The sequence below is a fragment of the Oreochromis niloticus genome, linkage group LG20 (assembly GCF_001858045.2).
Source record: "Oreochromis niloticus isolate F11D_XX linkage group LG20, O_niloticus_UMD_NMBU, whole genome shotgun sequence".
Classification (NCBI taxonomy): domain Eukaryota; kingdom Metazoa; phylum Chordata; class Actinopteri; order Cichliformes; family Cichlidae; genus Oreochromis; species Oreochromis niloticus.
The window spans coordinates 9283800-9303022 of NC_031984.2; the positions used below are offsets into that span (position 1 = coordinate 9283800).

The 19223-nt window shown below is 40.8% G+C and overlaps 1 protein-coding gene across 1 annotated transcript in view; it reads right to left on the reverse strand.

Annotated features, from left to right (window-relative positions):
* The window catches only part of itga5 (integrin, alpha 5 (fibronectin receptor, alpha polypeptide)), a 33328-nt gene extending 25548 nt beyond the window's left edge, over positions 1-7780 (reverse strand). The window contains exon 1 of the mRNA XM_005448439.4: positions 7320-7780. Coding sequence (XP_005448496.1) covers positions 7320-7528 — 209 coding nt within the window. The 5' untranslated portion in view covers positions 7529-7780. The remainder of the gene's footprint in view (positions 1-7319) is intronic.
* Between the last annotated feature and the right edge of the window lie 11443 nt (positions 7781-19223).

Genomic DNA, 19223 nt, shown 5'->3' on the forward strand with positions numbered 1-19223 from the left:
GGAGAGTCAGTATGAGTCAAACAGCAGTTAAACGGTGGAATATTCCAAGGCCGGTGTAATCCACTGTAATTAATCCTCCTGGAACATAACTGTAGATGCTAAGATGCAGAAAACCACAGAGAAAAAAAAATCTAACAGCGGTGGGGCAGGGTCTACTGATGGGCAACACAAAGCTTTGAAATCCTTTCAGCATCTATGGTTATGAAGGCACATGTGTGGGAGAACAAAGAGAAGGTCACGGTCACACTGTTACTGTAGTCTGTACCTCAAAACAATGTGCAATGCTAGTTCCAAATCCAGAGCAGAAACTCCCGTTGGAAGAGGAACAAAGAACCAAACCAATTCAGTTTGGAGAGGAAGAACCTGTGTCCCCCCCCTTTTATTTTTGATTGCATATGCAGACTCAGGGATATCCCAGTAAAGCAGCAAAGACCCACATGTTCAGTATTGTAAATCACAGCAAGATTTCCTAGTTATGAATTCTCACAATAAGACAGATGGAGAGCTTGCTTTTGCTATCTTTAAATTCAGACCTGAATTTAGAAGTAGCAGAAGTTTCTCACTAGTAGACCACACACTCCATGTGTGTCTCTTACAAGTCCTCCAAACCTATGTGAGAAAAGTTCATTGAGCACAGTTGCCTTTGTTTCAGCCAAATGCTCTCAGACAACCAGGATGGGCAAATGATTTTTTGGCAAAATCATTTAAGAATTAATCTGCAAGCACATGCATGCAATAAATGACACAGCTGGAGGAACATGTACACAATAACAAGGCCGAGGAAACAAAGCCACAGCATCTTTTGTTGAATCAGATCTGAACAGAGTCCAGCCACAGTTGGCCATGGCAGCTTTTCAAAGAGAGGAGAAAAAAAAAAATAATCAGGAAATAACCAAACAAGCACATCATGCTTTAATCAGCAAGCTGGCAGCTGAAGGTAGCTTTTTTTTTTTTTTACTACTTTACATTGATACATGCAGATGTGCAAAAGACGCGCACACACAAAGTTCTGCACAGGAAGAATTAGCATTTAATGGGTCTTTATCTTTGGATGATCTATCAACTTCTTGTTGGTATTTCCCCACCCTTATCTTGTAGCTGCACGCTCAAAAGAGAGAGCTTTTGCATAATTAGCATTTAATGAGGCTCAAATGTCAGTCTGCTGAGTGCGACTCATCAAATTCCTTGGTAAAAGCAGGGACATGGAAAGATACGTAATAAAGGCAGGACCAAGGATTTCTCAGCTGTTCACCTGAAGAATAGAGATACTCCTGAGATGGGCTGCATTAATGCTGCAATGGCTAAAGTGGAGACTAGGCAAATAATTCCTGTAGTGCAGCGAAAACAGCAACAGTATCCATCTGAAAGGCAATAAAAAGGTCAAATGTGATCATCTCAAACCGATCAGTCTGCTCATTTGGTCATGCTGCTATGAACAAATGGCAAGCCAATTTCACAACACACAGAGAGATTTGAGCAATGTTTTAATGGGAAAGTCAGGGCAGATGAAAAGCATTAGCGGCTTCTTCATGTCCCACCAACTGCCTTACAGCAGCCACTAATGATGCACACCACCCAGCTGACAATTAAGCATTAATTAAACTAGTTTAAACGATTTAGGCTGCAAGTAAGGAATGTGTAAACAACAGCTTCACTGTAACCAAGTACTGGGTTTGTCTCATTAGAAGGTCAGAAATCAGGGGACATTCGACAAAAAAACATTTCACCACGCCATAATTGCCAGACTGCAACCACTATTTTATGTGGGGTTGAGAAATTAAGGGTGATACAGAGTGCTGGAACTTGCTGATGTGACACAACTGTGCGTAGCCGTAACTAATACGCTTTATGATGAGGTTACAGAGGGAGGTTGTCAGCAATCAAATTCCTCTGTTACCCCCCCTCCTGTTCAGCACAGCATTTTTTCCCCCCATTCCACATTTAATTGTCTTCCACCCAGCTGCAAGGCTGATGTCACTTGAACACTATTGAAAAAAAAAAGATTTAAGCTCGAAAAGGGAAAAATTACAATCACATTTTAAGCCTCCAGTGCCGGCTGCAGTCACCATCTGCAGTCATAAACGCGGCTCAACAAATGCTACGGTTCTTGTGCACGAAGAGGGCCAGAGAAAAGAACCAGTGGCCCTTGAACCTTAGTAACACCTAAGTAAAACACGTGTGCCCCCAGAGTTTGCACTAACCTATCAGCATATGGTTAAACACTGGAGTGGTTCCATATCAGAAAAAGAAACTCACATGCATGATCTGAGCTAAACCAGAGACAGCTCATGACCTTCACTGCTCTCATTCCTTCAGTGAAAAAAAAGAGATTTAAACATCCCTCTCATGAACAGTTTGAATGAAACCTGGATCAGCGGGACCAGAGGCAAAATTCGAAAGCAAGTTAAAATGTGGAACACGTATAAGAAAAGTTGAATGCTTTCCAACTGTAGCGTGACTGACACTTGAGAAGTGAGATCAGCTGAATGACAGAAACGAGAGGCAGTAGTGTCTGATGATTTATTGCAGATCACATGGACCCATACAAATAGGATAGTACTCTCAAAGTCAAGGCCAGACAGAAGCTGTTTGAATCCTTACAGCTGCCATATGGACGCTCGTCTAGTCACACACACACCACATACACACATGTTGTAAGTGCTGCTGTCCAGGAGCCTGAATATGATGAGAGTAGCAGTGTTTGGTTGGCGCGTGCTGACTACAGTGAGTCTACTACGCTGAGCAGAGGCCACCGTTTTCTTAACAGTCAGACGTTACTGTAAGTTGCAGAACGGGGGAAAGATCTATATGTAGCTCTAAAAGCCTAGAGCAAGTTATGTCCTTTTTTTTAACAATTTACAGACATTTCCAGATCCCAGCACTGACTTGAAAAGAAGTCATTAAGATCTGAAAATGCACCCACCAGTGATGATAAGATAAACAGCCCAGTCTGTCAAGGATCTGATCCCATATCACAGCAAAACCATTTCCTCTGTATCCTCAGAAGGATAATATGGCTGGGCAACAGGTGGCCTGGAAATACAAGCGCTGCTAGCTAAGGTAGCCAAATAATGTTGTTTATTGTCACACAGGCAAAATGTGTGCGCATCCAAGCAGATGTCACAAACAGAAATAACAGCTTAGGCTTCAGTACTTTATGCTATTCAGCAGCTGACTCTCTTCACAGCTCTCAACCAGGAGCTGTTACGCAGATCAGCAATTTGACAACAAGTTCGTTCAGCGATCATTGCCTTTTCTTCCAACTTTTCAACAAGCAGCAATCAATTTGAACTCGCTAGAGTGAATGTGGGGAAAGCAGCAGCTGTTTTGTTAAAACCATCGATGTGTCAAGTTGTTTCACAAGTGGCAAGCAAGAAATTTAAAACATCCAAAATGACTCAGATTTTCATCTTTGCATTTTCTCATACCAAACTGTTGCCCATCCCCAACCACGATCACAGTCCCTTCCTCTTTCACAGTCTATGGCCCTATAATCTTCCTGCGGGGATTTTACTGCTGCTGGTTCACACCTCTCCACAATGGCCACATCAGGGGGTCTAATGCTCTCACCTCAGAATAGAGAAGCTGTTGTATTAAACATGGGGGATTGCAGCTGTTGGAGCACTTTGCCTCTCCACCCCTCTGACCCCTGCTGCACCCACACATGCAAATACAAAAGCTCACATTCATAGGCAAGAAAGGCTAAATGTTACCTAAATATTCCTAAATAATAAAACTGATTCTAATTTGAATTTCACAAGAGGACAATGACTATGTGCTGATTGCCATATAAAGGACAGCCCTTATCAGATTACTATAGAAGTGAGTCATTTCATGATTCAAGGTAAAAGAAACCAGGCTTGCTGGCAGTGAGACATTAAATCTGAAGTATGAGTCAGGGCAGCCCTGACCAGTGGCTAGCTCCATTTCAAAACCAAAGTAAACGTGACATCCTCGGGACATTGGTAATAGAGTAGACATTACAGCGGGGTCCATTGGCCCTTTAAAGCCATCGTCACCATCCACGTTGACATCTTTTTCCACTGCAACACACAGAGACTCATTATAAAAAGTACCTTTTACTAAAAAAAGCGAAACCCAGAAAGAGACTACAGTGTAACCACGCTAACTATTCCCACCTGACTTTACAAAAACCTGCATGAATATTTCCCACCTACTGGCCAGTAGGTGAAAACAACATTTGACAACAGAAAATTAAAGCTGCTTTTTAAGGCAGGTCTTTAAAAGGCTAATAAATTAAAAAAGAAATGAGTCACAGTGAAAGCTCCTCCAGTGGAAAATGGTAAACAATTTCTGCCATTAGACAAAGAGCCTCTTTGTCTGCACGTAACAACGAGAACCTGGATGAAGAAAAGCTTGGCAACCCAAATATACAAGCTGTGCTGCTGCAGCTCAAACATTTACTGGTTTGATTTAGAACCAGGTCTATAGAACAGGACACCAATGAAAACAATAACAGAAATAAGACTGATCATATATGGAGAGCGACCCCTGCATAGGCACAGAAAAAACACTGCTGCATTAGCAGCCAGTCCAGTGTCAATATTAGTTTAACTCTAACACTGTTTGAGAGATTAAACTGTAGGAGAGTTACCAACATGGACTGGCTGACCTTGCCATGTGTTTGTCACGGCCAAACCAGGACAGGCACAGGGCTTGCTAAGTTAATCCATATCACCAAACACATCACTGAAACACATCAACCTGTCTCTTCTGTTCATACACTCCAGGCGAGGTCTGTTATTGTTTACACCTCCTGATCTTTAACCTTGTCTATCTCAGTATGATCCACTCCCTTATCCATGCCAGACACCAGAGAAAGTGAAAGAGCAGTCAGTTAGTGGTTGTGATTAAGTGGTTGAGGAAAGAGTAAGCTCTCCAAAGTCCATGTAGAGGAGGGTACACAAGGGGACTGATGTACACAGAAAACAGCAAGCCTGTGAAATGTCCATCTTCACTCAACATGGAGAAACATGCTCACACAACAGGGAACCATATATCCTTTTGCTCTTCCTGCCCTGTTCTGACAAGAGCTGTCACACATAGTTCTATCCTCAGGCGTCCTTCCATGGTGGGCCATCCACAAATGTCTAAATTTAACTTTATTATGTCATGCCAAAGGGCATGGCAGACCCACATATATAAACTAGCTGTCAAGGATCATCATCAAAGTGGGTGAAAGCAGCCCACTTTTTTGTTGACTTGACAGCAGCTTTATTGATAGGAGAAAGGCTCAGTCTCTGAATCCACATCTGCAATCTGCATGGATGAAAAGCAGCAATAATTTTACCTAAAGGTTGGAGCCAGGCTCACTGCAGTTCATCCTGACAAGAAGAATCTCTTTGTGCAACCCTCAACTGACCTCACAGTGGTTCCAGATACTCCCCCACATCTTATGGCTCCAAAAATTGTGGACGATGATGATGTGATGGCAAAACAAGAGATAATAGGAACTCATTTCATGTCACTGCTGATAATGTTTGATGTGTACACTTCTAAGACAGTGTGGATGAAATGTGGCAGATGAATGTGGTTTGCAGATAAAGCGATGAGTAATGGTTTTAAATGTGCTCTCTCAGACTTTCGTTTTATTTGATGTCTGCCTTTTGAACACAGATCATCAGGAGGAAAATTACAGGGCAGTGTGTTTTAGGAAACTACATTTAAGCAATATCCTTGTCCTGGACATATAAACCATTGTCTCACGTCCGCCTCCATGAGCAGAGCGACTCAACTGTAAAAAAGTTCAGATTAAGTCATCGGTAAGATGACGTCTACAGTGTCTGATACTTAATGAGACTAGGAGTTATGATGGGAAGAGAGGCTAGACAGTGGGGGAAGGTTTAGGCCATGGGTGAATTAAAAAGCCTGCAGAATGACATCAGCATAGGAGGAAATAAGGAGGGGAAAGCCGGAGAGGGGGAGAGGGATCTGTGCATGCAAGTTTCACATTCTAAATCATACAGCTCTCCTAAAACCCCTGCTTCCCGGGCCGGGAAATAAAAACCAATAGCAGAAGGAGTTTAAAGAGACAGTCAGGGCCATAGAAGAGGAGGAAATCTGTTCATGTCTGAGAGTCTGCCGTCCAGGGAAGTGGGGAGGAGAAACAGGGAAACTAAAGCTGATACTCGCGGCCCACTCGGCACAGAGCCCGTTCTCAAATCGCTCCATGCTGGCTGCTTGAACAGTGGTCTGAGACACTGTTCAGCAGACACATCGTCAGCCAGAGAGTGTGATTACATTGGAGTGAAGTCCTGACTCTGGCTGTATAACCTTTTGTTAATGATTACTGCAATTACAGGTTTGGGTGGAATTCTCACCAAAATATAGTGAATGGTCAGCAACACAAAACACAAACACAAATGCAGAACTGTCAGGAACTAATGTAATCTATGTCTTATCTTTTCCTGCATTCCAGCTGAGAGAAAGACTATATGATCCTGGGACAGAGCATCCCCCACCCCACCCCTTATTTATATTCCCAACAGAATACTGGAGTATAAGTCCTGGCCACAGGCATGCCTGCCAAAGTTTTACTTCCAAAAGTGACTGATGCCAAAAACCCCTCGGGAGGAATACTGAGACGGTCACTGCATGCTAAGAGTCACTGAGATCACATCCCAGATGAACCAGGAAGCATCACAATCAGCCACAGCATTTAATACCGAGATGTGATCGCTAAGGTTGCAGTTAGGTGGCTTGTTCTGGGGTTTCGAGGCAAGGGCGGATTAAAAGGTCATCCTAATTTTGTAATTTGGTGGGACAATGAGATTAAACTTTGAGGGAGATTTACGAATGTTCCGATCTTTGTTTCGGTTCATCCTTTTTGTGATGACGCTTTCAATCTTTTATATTGGAGTTATGTGGGCTTTATTTCAGAAAACACTTACAACAAAAAATCAAATTTTCTGCATAAATTCAATTGCAGTAAGTTGTAGGCAGGCTGACCGTGTGCGCGCTGTGCGCAAAGCATGCGTCCAGGAAGCAAAGTATACACACAAAACCCCGATTTTCCGAGCCAAAACAACATCCCACAAATGAAATGTGCTTCCTATTGGAAACTTCTGACTTCAACGGGTGAGCTGTAGATGGCTGAAGTTTGGCCAGAAGTTCTGAAATAGTTCAGTGAACACTGCAATGTGTGCGCAATATTTGCGTATAACTGGGAAATTTGAATTGCCCAGATAAACCTCAAATGTTTCAGACCCTATGCGGAAACTATATTATATATTTATTTATTTTTTACTACATAACGCTCTGCAGTTACATTTTCTGTTTTCTATATTAAGCACACTTACCTGCCAGAATCAGACAAATAAAAGTCAACTGCATATCCGAAGTAGCTCCCATTGGGTCCGCTGTAAACAGCTGGGTTCTCCACATCCAAGTTGAAAGCCTCGCAGGCAGGCTTAGAAAAAGTCAGTAATAGCCCGATAATACAAAGGAATGAGCGTGCGAGAAAGGCTACTATCCCCGGCGTCTTTGTGAGAAATCTCACCAAGCCCATTTTTGACAATAAATTAATCCACTAAAGTTAGTTTTGAATGGCGAAATTGTCCAAATGTTTGCTTTCTAGTCCGTAGATCAAGCCTGTAAACACTGGGGAGTAAAACTAAAATTGCATCCCTGTAACTCTAAGCGGCCAATATCTCATTAATGCTCCGTCAGCTCCTCTCAGCGTCCCCGCTCTTCTTGCGGCTTCTTTCTCTCTGCCCCTCTTCAGGCCTACGCCTTCTCTGCTCACCTAATCAGGATACATACAGGGAGTTCCCAGACCCGTAACAGAGTTTAGAAGAGGAGGAGCTTGTGATTCCCTAAAAAAACGAAGAGAGAGAGGGGAGAAGAAAAAAAAACTTCGAAGAGGGATCTTCTAATGCACTAACCCATATGTTTACTAAAGTGATAGAAATGCGCTCGCTTTTATCACTCACACTAAGACTGTTAACAATGGACCTTAAAGCCGCTTTCTGATTTTATCTCACACTTATCGTGACCCTTTGAGACCGAATTTGTTGGCAGAGAAGGCTAGGTGCTAGGTGATTGAAAGGTCAGTGAAACGTCACTTCACGCTTCTTTTTTTTAAAAAAAACTATAAATATAACTGCTTTCCAAATGCAAGACTCTCATGTGCCTTTTCCCCTTCCCTTATGACCTATTTGTATAAATCTGTACTAATTATACGTCTATCTCTTGGATCTCAATGTGTGATCCATATGTATTTCTATCTAATTACAGTGTGGATCTGATTTGGGCATATGATGTCTTCTGGGGAGCTTAAGGGGGGTGTGTGGGAAGATTATGTATTTCTGTCTGAGTCACACGAGAGAGGAGCAAGGAAAGTGGTTAGGCTGTGAAAAGCATCTACTCACTGCAATGAGACCTTTAATAAACCAACCCAGGCCGACTGGAATTAGTGACTGTTGGTTTAGCTGATTCATCTGAGGCCTCGGGGATTGAACACAGGGGCCAAATTTGGCTGTGTGGCAGTAGCAACATGAACTCTCTGTCAAGTGCTGCTCATATTTATAACTCTTCTAAGTGCTCTGACACACAGAGCAGAAACTGATGGGAGTAATCCAGAGGGTCTGGAGGGGCCAGTTCACAGCTGTTGGGGGTGTTTGCTGGTTCAAAGCCCTAATCCCAGAGAGGTCTCATTCTCTTACTCTGTTTTTAGGTCCCTAAGATGAGAGTGCTGGTTCATTTTGAGAGCCAAAGCACAAGGTGTGATTAATAGACAAACGAGCTGTACCCATAAAAACCATTTGTTGTTGAAAGTTTTCGGCTGAGGGCATTATCTGTTATTCAGAAACCCCAGAACACGATGACTCTCAAATAACAAGATATTTCTGCATCTTCCAAAGATGCACTGCTGTTTTATAATGATGCTTCTGGATGTTCTGAAATCTGGAGGTAGTCATGGTGGTGCAATCAGAGCCCTATGACCTCATGCATGAGGTTAGACACAGGGGCAAGCAAATACTTTGGAAATAGAGTATAACAGTATCAGCAGATGATAATCAGCTCTTAGTCATCACGGGCTTCTTTATTGTCTACTTACTGACAGCCGTAGGTTTTGTGCTATCTGTGCACACACATTTATCTGTGTGACCTGTTAAAGCATCAGAGTATTGGTTACATTTTTCTTTGAAGTAAGTCCTCCTCTACTTCTTTTCATGCATACCTGCATGTACGCCATCAAGCAGGAACAAGCCAGTGTACATAAGCATGCTCCGTTATTAAGTATATTCTGTGCCTAAAACCAGAGTCTCTTTTGCTTTCGGTGATGTGTAATTGGGTCTGGCTAACTGAACAGTATTTTCCATCTTGTCTTTTCGGTTGAAAAGGGGGTGTGGTTTTATTCCAATGCCTGGGCTTTAACATCATCACTCAGCCACTATGGCAACAGATTTGAAGTGCTGCAAAACACTTATAGAACACTTCACAGGACTCAACACAGCTGGTCAACTATTTTAAATATAGAACTGACATATTGGCACTGTAGTACAGCCTCTATGCAGTACGTAGGTGTATGCGAACACATGCATACACACTTTTAGTGTATCTTGACTCTTTCTCTGTAATAACTGAGGATATGCTTTACCACAAACAAGCATCTATCACATGTTAGGACAGCTATATCAAGATGTGTGAAATCATGCTTTCACGTGGGTCAGTTCAGTTTCTCGGTTGGTTTACACAGTGCAACGAGGTCGAGGTCTCCCTCCAAAGGCAAAGAAGAAACAGACATCATTTTCAATTAATGATTAATTTAAAATAAATCCAAAGACATTTCTGATGAAAGGCTAGCCTAATAGCATCAGAAAACTCCTTAAATAAATCACATTTGCTCTGCTTATTTTCACTCCTTGGTATTCAATAACCCCCTGCAAAGGCTATCTGCCCCTCCAGGCGGGCTCATCCCCCAGTTTGAAAACCACTATCTTAAGCTAAGGGTGTGGTGGCCCCCAGCTTAGATATAAGACTGTTACTAATTTTCTCATGTTTTCTTTCTGAAAACGAGAAAAGAAATAAAGTTATTTCTTTTGTTCTCCCTTTTAAAGTGGATCTGCAATAGAGCAGCGCACTTCAACTGTAAAAAATACATTCGCAGTGAATGAAATCATTTAAGCTTTATTAAATAGAGGGAGCTATGTGAAGAGTGCTTTGGGATGCAAAGACTAAACTTTACATTTAAAGATGAAAAATGTTGGAGTGTGAAGTGAGAACGAATCAGGCTTCCCAGACCTCCTAAGCAGTTTGTGTCTACCAGCTTAACTCTATATTAGTTTCTAATACCACAAACAGTCAAATCCCCAACTGAAATTAGGTTGTACTATAGGTTTGGCAAAGAAGACAGTTTTGTAAAATACACTAGATTTCAAAATAAAGGTGATCTCCAGCTCTAATTCAGCAAACAGTCATTACCAGCTATTAATATTTGTTCCAGAAGACACCAACCTCCATCCCACCTCCTGATCTCATTTCTCTTTGTGTCACCAACTGTGAGATGATACTGATAGGCTCCACGGGGGTGGAGAGACACCCTGACGGTAACTGTTTTGCTTTTAAGTCACAGAGTAAACACCATTTTACCACCGGGAAACAGACAGTAAATAAAGGCCACAACAGATAACTCAGTAGTTTAAACACAGACAGGTCACGAGTGACAATGATTAAGAAATTTGCCTTCTGTTTGTTTCTTGAGCAGATTACCTGATCTTTTAACATTTAGTGGAGTTTTGGTCTAAATAAAAAGTTTTTCTAATCAAGAAAACTGATGGCAATGATAGAGAATGTGGTTTTTGAATAGAGGGCTTTATTATTGTGTAAAACCTAACAAAGCCTTTGAGAAGAATAGGACACTGTGGCTGAAATTAGAAGCTTCAGCTAATTTAAATGGTAAGCCTAAAAGCTGTCTGTCTGTTTCTCCTAAGCAGGAGAAACACAATGACACATATCATACAGGCAGGAAATTCCTCTAGTGTAAAAGCCTGCCTGGTTTTCCTGTTTCACTGGGTTCATACTGTTCACTCTGTTTCACTTCACTCGCAAACACACCTTGAATATATGCGCAGTCAGTTCCTATCAGCTTTGCTTTCCCATCTGCACTCTGTAACATTCCCCATGTTTATAATAGAAGGGTGGTGAGTGTTGCTGATATCTCCCGCTAGTATGAGACACTTCATACTGGATGACAGATTTGTCATGATGGGGTGGAAGTCCTGAGCCGGCCCGTGTTGCTGAGTAGCCCGTCTATTGTTTTCAACACAAGCTCTTAGCAACACAGTGGCTGAATCATATGATTGTTTCAGATGTAGAAATCTTTCCGGAGGCTCCTTACAAGGGAAAGTTTACCCACCCTTGTGCATTATGGTTTCCTCTCGTGAGCTTTTACTGTCAGTACAAACAAATTGAGACAACTTGTGTGGGTAGTAAGATAATTCAGTGTCCACTGTTTTGTTGCCTTTTTTTAAAGAGTCATAAAATGGCTGAAAATGAGCAATTTTGTTTTTTATGTGCATCTGCAAATCAGTTTAAGGAAGCAGGGTACTAAAGCAGCAGTTTGCAAACTGCTGGGGGGAAACAACCCCACTATCAACTCCACCAGCCTTGTCCTACAATCCATAACACACACACACACACACACCCACACACACACACACACACATGAAGCCTCTCTAACCTGCCTGCATTTACAGCTCACTGTGCTTCATGGAGTGTTTAGTCTCTGTGGTCCCTCAATTGACATGTTTGCCTAAATACACAACTTTTTAAGAGGCAGCATAAAATACTTGACATCCTTTAGAGAAAGGTCACTGATTCAGAGTGTCCAGGCTGATAAAGTCAGACAAAATGCCAGCACCTGGTTACAGAGCATGGAACAAGACGGGTAAGAGAGTGAAAACACACTTTAATACTGGTGAAGCTTAATAGTGCTTAAATACTTCAAGCTGGACCTCAGCAAGCAACATTTATATGTTATTGCAATAAAAAAAGAAGACAGGTCTCAAAACTGTAGAATTTGAATTAAAACATAATACTGAACAAAAAAAAATGTGTGAACTGCCCTTTGGACAATCTTGCATTCACATTCAGGGTGTCATGTTTTATTTGGATGGTCTATTTGTCTCACAGAGTAATGATATGCCCCCTGACCCCCTTCTGTGTTTTGCTATTGGGGCAGGCGCACTACAGGGCTGCCGCCAGGCCCCTGAGTGAAGGAATGCGACTGTTAAAATGTGTGGATCTGGGGATACAGCAGGAGAGGGCACTGAATCAGTGTGAGCACTGAGAGAGCCTCAGGGTATTGTTTCTCACACACACACACACATATAACCATTCACACATTCCCTGCGATTTGCTTCTGTTGCTTTCCCACACCCACTCCCTCGGCTAAATATGTTTGATAGAGCTCATATGGAAACAGACGCACCCGGCTTTGCGGGACCAAAACAAACTGCACTAGAGTAAAAATCGATATATATATAGCTACGGTTTCTTCTTTTACTCACAGACAAAGAAAAAATATGCTCTTTTTTAATAGCCTCATGTTACTGTTGCAAAATCAGGAAAATTTAAGAGCAACCACTCCCAATTTAAGCGCATGCATAATCATGCTTTCAGATACTCCATTAATAGAGACATCAGAACTCTTATGAGTAACTGACACTACTTCAATGCAGTGACATTCAGCATTTCTTCAACTTAATGAATACGTGTATTTTATTTCACTGATGGAAAAATTCTAAATACGACTGATGAAAATAATGAAGTTCACATTGTTTTGCTTTTAATTTGACAGATGAAGAATACACCAAGGGTGATCTTTACATTTACTATCATCATCTACACCAATATAAGGGGCAAAATATGTTCATAGTTTCCTGAATGTTTATGGTTAATGCTTTCAAGTTGGTGCTTCCTTCCTGAAGTGTAAGCTCACATTTATCACTCTCTTTACACAGAACCATGCAGTGCAGAATCATTAAAACAACCTCCTCTGTGCTTATAGCAGTTTAACTGTTGTCTTTTTGATTCATAGCAACTAATTTACAGCTCAGCAGCTCTGTGAGGCATCACATAGACACAGCAGTGCTTGTTTAAAATTTTGGCTCAGCAGATATAAGGCTGATTAATGATTTTTTTTCAAAGGCTACTGTGTATATACCCAAGTGCAATGCTCACTTGATTTCTTCACGAATAAAATGCCCCACTAAATATGTTTCAAAATACTAAAATGGAAGCATATAAGATAAGTTTACGTTTTTTATTGATATGTGGTCATAAATCAAATTATCGGACAAGTAAAAACGGGTCTTAAATCATGTGTGAAAAGAAAGTTTTCACAGGATTCTCCGCAATCCTGTGAAAAACACACCTCTATAATAACCACCTCTATAAAAGCTGAAGTTTTGGCAGTTTGCTGGTCTGGAGCATTCAGGTTTGTGTTAACAAAAAGCCACAGTCTTCCCAACAAATTCACCCCGACGTCAGACTGCAACTCTTGGGAAACTGCAAAAAAGAGCTCCACTCAGACTAAACAGGCTTCAGTTTGCATGATAAATGTTCAAGTTCATTACAGTACAATTAGAATAGGATTGAACAAGTATGGGATTTTTAAAGAGGTTACCAGGAGAAAGCCTCTTCACTCTAAAACGAACATGGCAGTACACCTGAGGCTCGCAAAGCTGCATCTGAACAAGCCACAAGAATTCTAAGAATTCTGGAACAATCCTTTTGGACAGACAAGAGCAGAGTGCAGATTGTGGCCATAAAGCAGCACCACATTTGACAAAGCAAACGCCACAAACACCTCATTCCAACTGTCAAGCATGGTGGTGAAGGGGTGATGATTTGGGCTTGTTTTGAAGCCACAAGATTGAATAAGTTGAATAAGTCTTACAAAAAATAATTACCATTATTATTGTTGTTAAAGGTTCTTCTGAAACGTAAGTAATCACCAAACTAGTAAGAAATACTTATTTCACGGTGACACAGGAGGAAAACCTAGGGAATGATTCACATTCATCATGTGGATACCATGAATTACTGCATGAAGTTTTGAGATACTTTCGAATAGATTAGCTTTTACTCCAATATGGCCAACATTACAGTTTTGCCACTTGCAAGGGTAAAATTCCATTAATTCTACCCTATCTGTCATCTCTGACAACTTCCTGATGTATTGTGTGTTATTTCCTGTCCAGACTTTGCTTACTGGGGCTGATGAACAACACAGTAGGTCGTAAACTATGTGGCGGTCTCAAAAGAATGTACCATATTTCAGCCATGTCACCCTTTGGAAACCTTAAAAAGACACTACTCGGTATGGTGACTCACAAATGCCCATTAAAAAATGTAGTATCCCTTGACTCCCCTTAATCTGTGCGGCTCCTCCTTATAAGTCAATGTTGATGTCAATGCTGTGCAGACCACCGAGGTGTCATGAATGCTTGTGCAGCCTTATATAGAAGCCTTCTGAGGTTTATGATCAGTGCATTATTAGTATCAGCTGGTCTGAACCAACATGAAGAGGGTATGCTGTCAGCTTGCTAATGTACAAGTCACAGCAAGGTTATGTGCAGTGTGTCTGAAGCTCTTTAGTAATAGCTCATACCCTTATAGGAGTAAAGGGGGCACAGGACGAGCAGTAATGGGAAACTCCTCGCATGTTCAAATCAGCTTTTGGTGGGCTTCTATTGATGAGGAATTCAATGAAATATTTGGTGGAGGGGATACAAACAAACCAAACTGTGCACACAAGCAAACAGAGTAGAGTAGAGTGGAAATGAAGTGTCCTCTCTAATGAAAGGATGCAGGGTTTGTAGTAATATTATGGTTCAACTGCAGGTTTTTCCTCCACTTGAAATCTGACTCGTCGCCAAAGTTTATGTGTTATCATTTAAACATCTCCACCTGTTCTCTGAGTTTATTTGTTCACTGATATGATAAGCCTTTAAATAAATAAGCAGGTGTTGTAAGCAGCAGATCACCGCATTATGAGTCAATTCAAATTCAAACAATAGCACTTATCAAAGAGCAGGAAAAACCACACAGCCAGGTATTTTATTGCTGCTGCATCCCACTCTGGTACATTTCCATGGAAAATCTTTTTTTTCACAAAGGCCTGCTTTTAAGACCATCACTGAGACTTGATACTGAATCTGCCACCACTTGTATGATGGCTCTTCTGACTTTAAAGAATCCATCATTCAAACAGCATGCTCTGGAGTGAAAAAAAGGAAAAATAACTTTTTCATCTTGCCTTTTGTTTTGCTTAGAAAATACAGGTTTATCCGTTGCATGAAGCCTGGTCCTGTGTATTAGCATTATTTGTGTAAATCTCGATGATTGTTACATCCTGGCACATTTTATCAGGGAGTTAGTGTTGCATTATTAGGAGAGTGCCAGGTCGCCAGCACAGTCAAGCATTGAAGTCAAACAATTCCCAGTCTTCCTGCATTTGTTTTAAGGAATGTTGTTTGTTCGTGCCGCTAATGAATCTCCTTCACCTCAAGGGAAAGGAGACTCACTTCACAGCTTACTTAACGTCACATGTTGTTTATGCAATTGTGTTGATGTCTTCATTCCTGTTACTGAATCTGAGACCGCAATGAATTCTGTCACTATAAAAGCACCCGTTTTACTTTCATTTGGAATTTATGTAAAACCCTTGTTATTACATTAATTGCTTTATGGCTAAAATGCATTTTCCTGGCCACACATAACTGTGGCCTGACCAGTAATGGAATATAACGCAGCTCTGGGCTTTTAGAGAAAGACCACCTACACTCTGCAGCAGCTGTAGCTTCTGCCCTGTGGGGAAAATGACAAAATATACATTTTTAACAACAGAGCTTCAACTCTTATTTCACTTTAAATAAATTCTTTATAGTGGAACACCCAGGTAGAAAACAATTGGAAAACATTATCTCGCTATTTGCCAACTTCTCATAAAAGTTCTCATAAAACAGGAGACGGAAGGCTTGCATCAGACAGCTGAACAAACCATTTTGTTTTATTAATTTTTTAACACTTTAACAGAATTTTTTAACACAGCAAAACTGCGAAACTTTTTTTTTTCATGACATCTAACAGGGATAAGCTGTACACCTATTGATAGCTGTTAATGTTATTTTTGGAAATACTTGGACATCCTTGTTAAGGAATATGAGCTTTAAGGTCTTCTCTAAATGAAACAAACAATATTCTGTAAATAGTCTTTCTCTAGTTATTGTGGTTATGGGTTCTCCAACATTTTTCCAGAGAAACGTGACAAAGTAAGTACAGCTGTTTTTAATGAAGCCTGATTTGAAGAGTCACGCTCATTTTTGATGAGGTAACTAGAATAAAAAGCTAATGTCTAAATATCTGTCATGATGCTCATTTATAAAATAAAACGATAATGAAAACATAAGTTGAGGTTATGTCTCCTCTTCAGTTTCATTTCAGTTCATATCATTGTCCAATGAAAAATTAACTGGAAGATGACTTTTCCATTTCCAGTATCCTTCAGGAAGTCACGGCATTGTTCTAAATGCTGATTCATGTTGAACAACCTGGAGACAAAATGTCTCACTCTAAGGAGGGACTGACCATTCATGGTAATATCGAACTCACGCAAATCCTACTGAGCATAAACACCAACACCTTGTGTTTGTGTAAAATGCTGATTCATTCTCTGTAATGAATTCCCTTGGGAGAGACTGTGCCGTCAATGTCTTGTGACTCAAACTCTCTTCCAAGTACAATTCTAAATAAGGCAGCAGACTTCTGTGTACCATTCATCACACAGTACTAGTACTCAGTGTTTAAGCTTATGACCTGATGTGAGTACAAGCAGGCTGAGCTAAACTAAAGTGGAGCCTCTGTTCTTAGTTGCCCGATGTCTCACACATGACCAGCAGAGGAGGGTAAAAAGTCTGGTGGTCTTGATAAAACTTCTGATTCACAAAACTATGAATCACCTAATCTGAGGTCTCAGTGTCCTAAATTACCCAACTATCCCACTGTTTTCCCCTCTTTTTCCATTTCAGACAAAGTGATAAAAAAAAAAAAAATAGTATTACACCATTCTTAGTTTTTAACATTTTCTCAGCACTTGCTTATCTTCTAAAATATTTCTGGCAGCGTTTCAGTAAACTGTCAGTGAGTTCAAAGTTGGTGCTGGGTGGTTATCTGTGTGTGCGCGCATGTGGTTGCAGTTAGGTGCTTTATCCATTAAGCCAAATCAATAAGATGTCAAGCAGGAGATAATTTTCTCAAAAGTGCAGCTGGCTCTGTTTTAAAGAATTATCTCAGTAAAGTGTTTTGCTGACTTTCCTCTTATCAGCCAGTAGTACTCATCTTGCGAAAGAATGGAGAAATCCCAGAAACAAATAAGGATTTAATGCTTGCATAGCTCAGCCTGACTACACGGGGCGTATAATGGTTAAAAGTTTGTTATCTCTCCAGATCTTGGGAAGTTTTGCCTACATCCCACCTTCTCCTCCTTTTTCTTCGTCACTCTTGCTGGAGTTTTGCGGTGAAAGCCTCACTCGTCATGCACCATGTGCCTGGCTTTTATTAGGGATTTGGCACAGATCACTGTGTACATTTTGCCTAGGTAAAGGAGCTGTTATAAGGACAAAAAACTCTCTTTAACAAGAAATCCTCCACCCCTCAGTCTGCCTCTGTCATTTTGACTGATGCAAAGAATGTATCAAAGCACAGCTACCCCCCACTGTCCCACCCTTGTAAGAAGGGGGGACAACCCGGAACATTTGAGTCTTGCAGCAAAGTTGTGTGTATTAACATGCTGGTTTCCATGAGTAACAACAAGAGCTGGATTCTCTGAGGAGCTGCTGTCATGGGCGCGTCCAGCTTTTCTGGACAGATCCACCTCCGTTCATCAGGACCTGGCAGAACCACAGTCACTAAGGACTTGGTTTACTTTTGGAAGAAATAACTTGTTGACTATGTAATACCCCATATGAATGATAATGACCTCCGGCTGGGTGGAAGGACGGAGTAACAAGAAAGACAAGCACTGGGACGATGGGAGGATCACAGGAAATGTTGCATGGAGTGGTGAAAATAAATATCATCAGGATTCAGAATTAATTAGACGGATAAAGACCACTATAAACTGCATATATTTCACACTAGTGCTGACCATTTATAAAGTATTCCATAAGTTAGTTTTCCGTTTGCACTATGAACAACCTTTAACCAAGGCAACACACTGTTACCCAGTCTGGTCATGCAAATATTACAATTGACTGGTTTGGAAAAATGCATTTTAGTTACATCCAAACTGCTCTGACATCTGAGAATTAACTCCTGGAACTAAATTCAAAACCCCAGTAACAAAAACGAAGTTGTAAAATCTGTAATCAGGTGATTTCTTCCATGAAAATGTTTTCACAAAGAACCTAGGGTTTTGAACCATTACATGCAGAATGGGTCTCACGCTGGTTTTAAGACACACTTTGAAAATGAGAAAGCAATTATTTAAAAGGCTAAAAAAAATACAAGAACATCATATATACTGTTGGTAGTGGATCAAATAAACAATCCATGTCCATAATGTTAGGAGGCATCGAAGACAACAGTTTACATTCAACAGATTTTGAAATATTCTGACATTTAGTCAGCTAATTCAAAAATGCAAAGTCCTGATTCGTTTAATCTGATTGCAGCTTTCATTAAACGTCTCTTTACTAGTCCGTCTTTTTTCCCAAAATCCATGCCCTGGCTCATTAGTTGTTTTTTCCGTTAACAGTCTTAAACCTAACCCATAATGAGACTACTTTCTATTACTTGTGAAACTAATATGGGTCAGAGTGTTATTTAGCCAGGAATGTAGCCCAAAAGCATCTTTTTCAGCCAAAATAATTCTAAGAATTAAATATGAATCAAGTCAGCTTGTCAACAAGTTTTTTTCTGTCTTTTCCATGTGGGAATTTCCACTCATTTTTGGAATAAGACATCCATAAAGAGTTTCCGTTTTCCTTACACCACTCCTGACAGCTTTATGAATCAGTGATCAGTTCGCTTGCAAGCTAAAACAGAACCAATGCTTTTCTTAGGAAGCTCAGATTGGACTTTACCCTGCCTATACAATATGTTTCTGTGTTTGCTGCTAATTGCTTCCATGTCTCTCAGTTGTGGTGCAGGCCATGTAGATGATGTTAGTATGAGGTGCAGAGGGGAGTTTTTGG